General features: G+C 34.4%; 1 protein-coding gene across 1 annotated transcript in view; it reads left to right on the plus strand.

Moving 5' to 3' along the window:
* Window positions 1–7,961, plus strand: part of AGPS (alkylglycerone phosphate synthase) — a 72,234-nt gene extending 64,273 nt beyond the window's left edge. The window contains exon 20 of the mRNA XM_053471750.1: window positions 7,819–7,961. Coding sequence (XP_053327725.1) covers window positions 7,819–7,940 — 122 coding nt within the window. The 3' untranslated portion in view covers window positions 7,941–7,961. The remainder of the gene's footprint in view (window positions 1–7,818) is intronic.
* The last annotated feature ends 4,140 nt before the right edge of the window (window positions 7,962–12,101 follow it).

Here is a 12,101-nt window from a genome sequence, read left to right on the forward strand (position 1 = left end):
TAATTTCGATTTAAACCAGATGTTATACTTCAACCAAAACACCCTGAATAATGATGAGGGATTGAAGCTAAATATTCTGTTTGTTGAAGTAAATAATTCAGACATAATACGCTCGCTAATTTGTCTGTATAAACTTATCATGATAAGTGATAAGAATAAAGTAAGGCACAGGATTCATATTAATTTTAGGTGATACTGTCCCTTTTAACATATATATATATATATATTATTAAAGCTCTTTAAAGGCATTATCAGTATCAAGTTTATGGTTTTTGAAGTTTGTGGTTCCTACCAAGTCTAGCGTTACAGGAAAGTCCTTGTTGAAATCTCCTTTCAGCAGGTCTTTGGGCTATCCATTGAGATGGTCGGGTATTTGAAATAAAGTGGTTGTACCCATGGTTTATGTATCAGATCCAAAAAATTATCTGAATAAACATTGCTTTTTGTGAGTAAAGAACCTGCTACCTGTTGATCGCTGATAAATTGTCAGGTTTCCTATTCAGCTTTAGGTTTCCACCTAAAAGATATCTTTAATGCACTTTAAATTACATATCCTGTGCGCTATAAAAATGTAAGGGGGGCAGTTATTGGACCACTTGCCTTAAAATGCCAGGGACAATTTTAATTCTCAGTCAGACCCTGCTGCCTTCACCTTGGAAGCTTGAATTCATGGCTACTGGAGTGCATATGATACATGCTCACCTGACTATCATATAAGACAGGCACTGAGCCATAATCTACAGGAACAGAGACTAATTACCAATTTTTTTACAACATTGTGATGTTAAAGGGGTTTATTCATAATAATTATTTTGTTATACGGTGTTGGGAGGACCGTACTGACATTGGTGAGTGGTGAACCATGTCTGCAATCAGTTAGGAATTCTAAAGAGGAGGAAGAAACCATATACATTTATTTTTCTGTGTTTTTTTTTATTTTTTTTATCTCCAGACATTTTTCCCTCACTAAAAGTTTACTTTTTTCCAATCACATCTATTAAACATGAAAATTGTATTAAAATAATTGTACATTATTCTTTTTCCTTAGTTGTAGTTTGTGTTTTGCAATTGTTTTTATAATACAGTATGTTTAAGATTTCTTTCTCCTGATGGAAGGGTATGCAAAATAAACTCTTGCAAACCTGTTAAATCACAAAAATCTATCCCTACCAATATTTGAAAAAGGTTGCTGCTCTGAATTAAGCAAGTGAAATCATCTATTTACTGACCTTCAAGACTTGGCTTGACATTCTTAGCCTAGCTTTTGATTTTCAGCAAAAAAAAAATATAGATATATAAACATATATATATAAATAAAGGGGAGTTATTGATGTAATTTCTCTAGTAGTGTTAGTCCTGTAATTGTGATTAATAACAGTTGCTTTTGCTATCTGGAAACAGACAGGCTGGTTTGTCTGCCTAAAATCATGGTTTGATAAATTGAGCTATTTTAACTTTGGTTTTGTGTATTAAGGAAAACAGATGTAGTCTAAGACTTCAGGCAATAGGGAAGTATAAATGTTGTTTAAATCTGCTTCTCTACACTTGTTAGTGTAAATGAGTAGCTGGTTAGTCTTCACTGCCTATTCTGTAGCAGTTCTATTCTCCTTTATGCCAGCTGATTTTTTTTTTTTTCAATTTTACTCCTCTTAAGTGGGGGGAAAAAGTTGAGAACAGGAACTAAAGGGTAAAAACGTAACCTTTAATAAATATCAATTAATAGGATCCTCCAAAAAGGAGGGTTGTAGTTAGCCTGTACCCTATTTACACCAATGAGAACAATGCGTAGGTAGCCCTTATACTGTGATCATCCAGTAATATCACTTATGTAGTTCAATGTAACCAGCCTTGCAATACAAAGATTGTATTCTAAGTTAAACATGGTAGATGGAGAGTGGGGATAATAGTTAGCAATAGTCACTGGTGGCAAAAATAGTAAAAAAGTAGCTCCTGGTAAAAAAAAAAAAAAAAAAAAAAAAAGAGACACCATACGTGCATTTCTCCAGCTTGACAGGGTCTAAAAGAGATGGAGAAACATACATTGACTAAGGAAGGGGGAGTCTGGGAATTGCATTTCCGGTAGTACTGGATAAATGGTTTGAGCACAGCTTCGGGGCTACCTATGTGTTGTTTTTGCAAGTGTAAATAGGGTTCAGTCTATCTAAAGCCCTCCTTATTTGGGGATCCTGTTAATTGATATTTATTAAAGGTTACGTTCTAACCCTTTGGTTGTTTCTGTTTTCCACTCTTTTGTTTATAAATGTAAGGGGTTATTCCCTTTCTCAAGGAGTAGGATGTATTGAGACTGGCTTCTTTTCTTCAGTGCTGTGTAGTTTTCTTGGCACATTGTTGCCAGATTGCACTTAATTCACTTAATTTGTCTGCTCTGTCATTGAAACCAAAATATCTGTATAACATAATGTACAATAATCCGTGTGGTTTGTGTGGGTTGAACTCCGCAGAAAGTGCTGAGGCCTCTATTAGTATCTTTGTAGGCATTTGCAGTGTAAGCTGTTTAGTGCTACATTTAATAATGCATTTTGGCACTCGCAGGGTTGGAACCATCAAGAAAATAGTTGTTCCTTCCTCAGGTTATATATAAAATCTAAATTTTTATACAAATAAACATTTATTAAAACTTTTCCTACATTCCCTGCCTAGTTGAACTGACTCCTCCAAGTTAGTTTCATTTGCAAAAATGTCAGAAAACAACCTACCTTCTCCAACACGGATTTATCAAAGTGTAATATATGAGCTAACAGATGATAAATATCTGTAAACGTTAAAATTATTAAATGTAAATTATTAGCACTAAATTCTAATGCTAAAAGATAAACCGGAATGTTGAGTGTAATGCATAATTCTGTGTACACTAGCATGTGTAAGCCACTTCCAACTATGCCATTTGGGTGAAACCGCATTTGTTTATTTTCCTTCTTCCCGTTGTCTTTCTGACAAGACACTTCCTGCAATATACTAGTTGCCTGCTAGAAGAGCTTATGAGTAAGCAAAATGCATTAAGCGATTAGTCCATTTGGATTCCCTGGCACGTTATTTAATAAACATTATTTTATATACTCACATTTGGAGTGTGGGACCTGTGTTCTTTTCTGGACTGCTAGAAGCCCCATCAGCTGTCAGTTATTGCTGATATCTAGAGACTGATCTTCTTATCAGCATTTCATGCTCTCACTGCAGTAGACTCTGTCCCTAAACCCAAATTGCATCCTCTATTCAGTTTTGCCTTGTATACTTTACAGTCTTACACACTAAACAAACCTACGCAATGGTGTTGACAAAAAATAAACTAGAATACCATTTTAACTTCCTTTTGTCATGATCCACATGACATCTCCCTCATTAACTCCCCCATTAAGACTTCCTTCTTTTATATACATTAGAAGAATATCCATTTTCCCCACCTTCTCCAGGCCTCTGACTCTTCCACATGACCTTCAATTGACACGAAGACAATTTAATAATACTCAACCAAGCTGTCCATCACCTTGTATTTTATTCCCAATAAACTGAAAGCTCTCCTTCTGTACTAATGTCTTATGTATGTTGTCAATTTTAATGTTTAGTTTTCTTTTTATGTTACATCGCTATGGGATCTGCTGGTGCTCTATAAAATGTCAAGATAAAAATAAAATGCATACAGCATATATGGGAAATTGTAGGCCATCCCTGTGAAACTGTTCAAAGCTCCAATTTTGTCACGCTTCAGGGATTTCTTGGACACTGCAAACACATAACTTTAAGATGTAAGCCTTTTTGTGAAAAGTTAACCATTAACTAAGGGTTCAGTCGAGTTTAATGAATAATAAAATTGCGATGGTCCCTGTGACTGACTGCATGGTAGCTTGATGAGTCTTTTGTATTCATGATAGATAATATGGATGCATATTAAAATATATTTACTATACAATCTTAAAAAAAAAATGTGGAAGCTGCAGCCTCCCTCCTCCTCAGTGGTCTAAAAATTCTCACCATTGATTGGCTGCATGAAGTGTTAACAGAGCCAGCGCTGAAGCTGACTAAAAGCAAGTATGTGTCATGCTGAAATTGCAGGGAGAGAGGGGCAATTCTTCTTCAGAATCCCCCACAAACTTGTGAGATGAGAGAAATTTAATGAACACCTTAGCTGCCAATGACTTTAGTTCTTAGACACTACTCAAGAAGCAACTGTAACTATTCACTTAGATTTCACAACATAAAAGTTTACCTGGATTTCTTAATGAATAATAGACCTACGATGGCTGGAGTGTCCCTTTAAGAAGTCAATGTAAACTTATATGTTGTGACATGTAAGTGAATAGTTACAGTTGCTTCTTGAGTAGTATCTAAGAACTAAAGTCATTGGCATGTAATCAATGGCCCAAGAATGAATGTGCTTGACATAAAAGTAATGACCCTTTTTTCCTCTGGTGGTTTTTGCCTCTAGAGTAAAATTAAGATGGATGAAGGTATTGGGACTGTGTATTTATTGCTGTTGTCCATACACATTAAGCACACACACATGGCATTAACAGCATAGTGTTTGGTATAATGTATTTTGTTTTGCATTTTTTTTTTTTTTTTATTTGTTGATGGAAACTATTTGCCAATTTATATCATTTTTCATAAAGCGTCCCATTTACAAAGTGGAGTTGTTAGCATTGAATTATATTTATATATTTATATATATATATATTTATATAAATTGATCAAAGCTTCTGGGGATATTTAATTAACCCATAGAAGCCAACTGCTATTTGACAAAAAATACATAAATACAAAGGCTGTTAGTAAAGATTTCCTTGACTCTCTTTTTAAATTAAATCAATATAAACAATCCCTAATACGATATTTAATGAAATGTATGCGTTGGAGTTTTGATAAAATATGCAATGATTTTTAACAGGGTCATTGCATTGTATTTGTAATTTTATTTTAAAATGTGTTTGACAGATACAGATGCATTGACCTTATTTTTTCTGATAAGATTCAAAATATGGCTTTGTTATATTATTATTAGGAACATATTTTAAATTACCTTTATCTCAAAATAATTTTAATTATTTATGAATATACAGCTATTATATAAGTGTAGAATATTAACTTTTAGTGCCACGTAGAAACCATGAACAATACAACATTGCAAAATCAGTTTGTGAAATCTCATTTGACGTTGCCATGTGTTGCTTTGACTATATGAATCAAAGACACATATTTAAAAGTTATTGGTTTCTTCCAAAAAATGTAGATCAAGGTATATTATCCAAGTTCTGCCATTGCCTAGATCAGTATGGTTTATAAAGCAGGTTGCTGAACGGTGAATCTTTCTGCTGATTTTAAGTAATCAATACAGATGTTCCTGAAACGGAACTTAAAGCAAAATACTGTTTGGTAAAATAATGTATTATGTTTTTGTGAAAACAAAGAGCTACAGTTACTAACAGGAAATAAAAAAATAAAAATTGTTTTACCGTAACATTTTTTAAACCACAATTTTGTTAAAACACATTTCCAGTTATCCCCCTTCTAATTATATATATAAAAAAGGAAAACTTTTTTGTAATATATTTTATCAATTCAGCCTTGTGCTGCTGTCCTAATAACAATTTTTTTTGACTAATAAACAGGAATGGCTATTCCTAACCTGTTCGTATTGTTTTTTTTTTTCAATTTAGCTGGTTTCCAAGGGAAGCACAAAACTCATACATTTAAAAAGACCCCCTAGAAATGCATGCAGTATCCCCACTCAATTTCCACTTCTCTAATCAAATGCATATTAGATTTATTATTGCAAAAGTGTAAACTATAGAAATTTTGACAAGATAGATGTGTAAATTATCACTTTGACAGAACTAATGATGCACTCCGAGCACCTTCTGTTTTCCAGCACTTGGCGAGCGACTTCATTAAATATGCAATGGCCGTTTGGTGGCAGCTCGGAAGTTAGTTGCTTTCCTCGTGGAATTGCTATATTTCCTGAGGTGGATGAGTAAGCAGGCATTCGGGCTCTTGGACAGCCTGCTGTGACTCTGATGTACTCCATCTCGTTGGTGCAGTTGTTTTAAGTATTTTCAGGACAATTGCATCTATAACCATGGGACATATTCCCTGCAGCTATATTACAGACAACAATTACAGTAAGAGGCTTCTTTTGCCTTTTATATACCTAAAAACAATTGTCATGCTGTCAGTTCTTGGAACACTAAACACTTCAAACAGTTGTTGTGTTTCACATTAATTCAAAATAGACTTATTTTCACTTAATTTGCAGTGGTGACAGTGAGATGTCAATTTTTATATCCCTAAATATTACACACTAAGTTTTTTCTTCCTCCTTTTTTTAGTTGATCTATTAATATAATTTATTTTAATCAAAATCTCACTTTGATAAGTTTACTTTTTTCAAAAATATCGAGTGTATTTGTTGAGTGGATTGTTTGCTAGTTCATTTCGGATTGCAGTTTAAGTTGAAAATTAATTTAGAATTGAATTTGAAATTGATTGTAACATTGTAGATTTTAAAAGCTGTCACACAGTTTATAGGGACTCATGAAAATTAAAAAAAAATAATCATACAAATTGTTCTATGATGGCAATACTATAGACACAATCCAAAAACCCATATGGTTGCCCTAAACAATTAATTTAACTTCATTTCTAAAAACCTGCTCATTTCCTCTGGGTATGTGTGCTGTTAGTCCATTATTCCCCCTGTATAACTGCTGAATAAATTAACTTCACTTTAACCCAATAAAGTGATCTTGATGACAATCATGATTTATCGAATATCTGTTCTTTGTATACCCAAACTAGTCCTGCATATGCAGTTATATTTAGCATAAAAATGCAGCACCATGTGCATTCTGAGATTAGTTTTCCAGTCCAGCAATGGCTAATAATTGAAGTATAGCCTTTGCATATCGTCATCATTTTTTTAAAAAAAAAATAGTTTTATATTTAATGTTTAAATATGAGGAACAACTAAATTTTACTTTTTTGTTTATTTTGAGGGTCCTAAAACTAAAACAGGCTGCATCTGGTTCCAGGACACAATTCTATGTATTCCTTGTTATAAAATCATAGAAACACGTGGTATATAAAAATGGATACATAAATATATATCACAAAATGTGTGTTGCATGGAAAGTCTAGTGATGTGTTTTTTCATGTGAAAAATGATTTGTTGAGATTAACCTTCATGATAGATTGGGATATAGAATAGTTTTAAAAGTAGATGCTTCAAGTTGAATTTTCTTTTAATATGTGCATTCTGCACAAACAGTGTTAATTTTATTTTCTGTTTATATATACTTTAAATAAAGCAGAACATGAAGAAAATAATTATGAAGGGGTCAATACAGCATGTTCTTAATATGATCAAATAATACTGGATAGTGCAAAATACACGAAACCTAAAATGCCTCCTCTGTGAAGTGTAATGTGTACATATATATATACTTAGAGAACATTAGATTAAGGTTTTAGCTTTTGAAATGTGGTAAACATTTCATTATTCAGTTAACAACCCATAATCTGTGCCTATGCCTCATCTACATTTTGCAGTTTGCAGAGAACACAGGCAACGCTGAATGCAGCCATCCTTTGGGAATACACCACACTTAATGAGCTTGATAGTCTAGTGGGCTCAATAAATCAAATAAAGGAAAACATTTCTCATTTCTGAATAAAAGCATTTATCACCCAGTGTTTATTCATTCATGGTCAGAAGATTGATTGGCTTCTTGTATCATGGATGTATACCAGAGCATTTCATTTTTATAGATTTGTTTCATTTTTTTTCTTTTCTTTTTTTTCTTCCAGTGGGCAAGTTGAGAAAACAGTGGCTGAAGGACAGCATTTCAGATGTTGGTATTGGAATGCTCAAGTCGGTCAAGAATTTTGTGGATCCTGACAACATCTTTGGAAATAGAAATCTTTTATAAACATCACTGTCTGTAATGTTACCAGTTCTGTCTGTGCATCATAATGTTTTACTGTACAGTATACCCCACTAAGCCAATGCCTTTTGTGCGGGCTTAATTAAGAATGTACTATGTGATGAAATGCTAGATGAATTGCCCACTTTGGCAGACCAAAGGTCCCTTTGTCCAATCTATGTTTTAAAAATTGGACCTAGCAATGCTTATTGAGGTGATGAGGCAGAGTCATAGGGGCAGCTGTGCACAGCTGGTTCTTCATGACCTTTTCATATACTTGTCACAATAAGGTGCCCAGTGTTCAATGAAATGCATACAATTCTGTAATGTATAGCAAACAGCAAAGTTGGCCATGGAAAACGTAATTTCTCAGAAGCAACCTTGCAGTCCAAAGTTAGTTTTATGGAGGCATTTTGTTAAATATAGTGCACTGTTGGTTTTTGCAATATTAAACCCACACATTAATTTGTCATTAGCTTCGAAGAGAATACACGCACCTCATTTTCAAGCCCAAGCACTGTTATTTCTCTAAGGCATATGATGCCCATATACTTGGAAGAATTGAGACTCTTAACCATGTGCTTTGAACATCCTGTTTGATTGTGTTTTCTAAACAGTCTGAGGAAGGGAGAACTGTAATGACTAGATGTGCTTCAGAACAGGTGGGTACTGTTTAGGAGGCATGGTTACTAGATGAGGAGAAATAAATATCTCCCAGTCTTTTAACAATGCATGTTGGCTGGCACATGGGCTGCCGTCTGTGCTACCTACTTAGGGATACATGCTTTTCATAGCATAGTGTGGATACGATACAGAGAGCTGCTGTTCTTGTTTCATTGTAACGTGAGCCAGCTGCTTTGTGCAAAAGTTTTCCCCTACAGAGAACAAAGTCTGATGTTTGCTACTGTCTGTAGAAGCAGCTGTTCTTTCAACCTCCTGCTAGACTGTCTCCTGGGAAGAAGACCACATTAACACAATGGCACTTAAAGAAATTTCCTGATAACTGTATAATTGATGTTTAGAGAATGCTTTCCTGTAATGTTAAACATGTAAGCACCTTTGTTGTCACTATTGATGGCAAATAGTGTGTTGCCCCCTCACTCATAACAATGCAAAACTAAAATTTGGCTTTTTGAGCACTAATTTCAAATCAAGCTCAACTGTTTGGTTCATGAACTGGTTATAATTGAACCCAAGATTATTACAATTGTTTTAACCTAATCACTGCCGCAGTGCTTTGGCAGACTTTACTGGGTAATTGATTAGTTTTACACCTCATTCAACCATAATACATTTTTGTACAGAGATTCTAACATCTTCATATTGTATGTTCAGTACAGAATTTGACATAAAATTAAAGCTTTCTTCCAAGCCTTCTTATTTTTATGATTTGTTTACACATATATGGGAAAAATGAAGGTTTTATATGTCTTTTCTTTTATCATGGTTGCTTGTAAATCAAGAATTCAAGGTTACCTACAAGCAGTGTGTTTATACCTTGGCTTGGCTATCAGTGAAAGATATTGTGCATACACATGGTGCCTTATCACTTTTTCAAAAATAATTTAACAGGAAACAAAATAAGCATAACATAGTATAAAAACTATAAACAAACTACATCAAACCTATGTAGCAAATGTTTTTCTACCTTGACGTGCCTCATGAAAAAATAGACAGTTAATGACAATTGACTTGCCTGGCACGTCATGACTTTAAATGGGTGTAGAAAGCGATCTATGATGCCTCAATATGCCTCAATAGCGAAGCAGTCAGCGACACCGAACACCCACCCCAGGATGCACTGTGACCGCTTCGGAGAGTCAAAAATAAATAATAATAATAAAAAAAATTACATATATCTATATGTTGATTTTTATAAGCAAGTCCTAAAATTAGCTCTATACATACAATTCATGCATGGAAAGAGTTAAAATATTGGCCCATATGGTGTCTTGTTTTAAAAAAATGTATAATTTGATGTAAATTGAATTGGTCGGGTTTGACGATGTCCCAAATAACATGAAGCAGGATGATCACATCTCAAATTTCCAAAAAATGCACATGTCCCAAATGCAGCCTTTTAGCCCCCAAACAACCCAATAAACCCATGGGGGGTATCACTGTTCTCAGTCGATGCTAATGAACACATATTAGTGTGTTGTTTGACAGTGACATATACAAGGCGTTGTAAATTCAGACCTAATGTAGAATATGTGTGGGTAAAAAAAAAAAAAAAACACACAAAAATACTATTGCAAACCGTGTTTACATACAGTATGTTGCAAGGGGTGCAATTCTTGCACTAGGGCCCTGCGGTTTCTAGATACGGCCCCGCTTGAACAACACTAAGTTTTGTTTGCAGCAACTTTTCAGCACTAAACAATTTCACATATTAATTTTTTTTAATCTGTTTTTTCTTCAATTACAGTTTTGCTACACCTATTTGTTAGGATACACATAGAATCAAGGCCAAGTGTATTATGTATAATAACAATTAATTAAGGATAATCACAGATCCCTGTAAAATATGCAGTAACATTAGTATGTCAACATTTGTTTATATTGACTTGAAATAATACCAGCAACATTAGTAAAACAAATATTAATTAGCTAAACTCGCTCTGTAGTTGGCCTGCAGAAATACATATTAATGGCTATGTAAATGCCTATTAATTGAGTATTTGAAGTATGATTTAATGTATCAGCAGAGGAGGTGCAGCTAAGTACTTTATTTCATAGTGTTAATAACTATTCACAGTTATACTGTGCTTAATTTCATGAGGGTTCTGACACAGAGATGTACTTTGCATTAATCTCTTCTGTTTAGCTGTGTCCTGGGGCATAGGACTACCTCAAAAATGTTTTTATGTGAATTCTTAAAATTTGCTTTGCCGTGGAAAGTGCTTATAAGTAAATACTCCCACCTACAGTATGAGACTTAGGACTATATCATATTCTGATATTTGCAAAAATCAGTACAGTAACATTATAGGAAGCAGCCTAACATTATTATTTTATAGGTATTTCTTAATCATATTTTTGCTTATAGATATCTTACATGCAGGGGTAGGTGACCTGGCCCAGGCAAGCAGTTTGCCAAGCCAGCACCAGTTGACTTTAAATGCTCTCTAGGATTTTAAGCAAATAAACTTTACCGTAGTTTTAGCCTTTCCTCCAAAGTTTTGATAAAGACACAAACCATCCTGCTTATTTATGGGAAAGGTTTGGATATTCAATGGGAATAGAAATGATGTTTCTAACAATGTGTTTAGTTATAAAAGTAAGCAGATTAGGTTAAATGGCGCTTTTAAGAAGCCAGTAAAAAGCAGACTTTTGTAGACACAGCTACCTGTGCACATATGGAAGGATGGCTATGAGGACCCACTGCTAGAAAGGAGTTGTGCACCTTAAACACCCTCCTTCCCCTATTGCTTTGTCAAATTAATTTCTGTTTAGAAGACACTTAAAATGCTTTGGCTATAAGGAATAGATCAAGAGGAAGTAATAAAGTAAACCAGGCACTGTGTTGGCAAAGACTGAGTAAGTTAATCAATGTTCCATGAAGCAGTTAAACATGCGACAAACAGTTCTTGTCTTGTTTATGGGGTTTGCAGACACAATTACATGATCGGCATATATACATTTACATATAAGTCTTATGTGTATGCAATGGAAGCAATAGATACATGCAAAGTTATGCATTATGCTAAAAATAATAAAAATGCAACCTATACTATGAATGGAATTTCCTTGGGGAAAACTACCAATGAGAAGGATTTAGTAATAATGGTAGACAACAGACTTGACAACAGTGCGCAATGCCAGCAAGCAGCTGCAAGGGCCAATAAGGTTTTGGCATGCATAAAACGAGGTATTGATTCACGTGAGGAGGATATCAGCTTGCCTCTTTACAGGTCAATGGTAAGATCTCCCCTTGAATATGCGGTACAATTCTGGGCACCGGTCCTTAAAAAGGACATTATGGAACTAGAAAAGGTGCAAGGAAGGGCACTCCCTCCCTCCATCTTCATCTTGCCTTTTCTCTGTCTCCTTTTATTTATTAAGTCAAAGAGCACATACTTTTGAATTTGTATATAAAAACATGGTTGGGTGAGTTTGGCGTGGAAGAACATGACTGGTCTCCACAGAGCCCTGACCTCAACCCCA

This window comes from Spea bombifrons, chromosome 7, assembly GCF_027358695.1.
Source record: "Spea bombifrons isolate aSpeBom1 chromosome 7, aSpeBom1.2.pri, whole genome shotgun sequence".
NCBI classification, from domain to species: Eukaryota; Metazoa; Chordata; class Amphibia; order Anura; family Pelobatidae; genus Spea; species Spea bombifrons.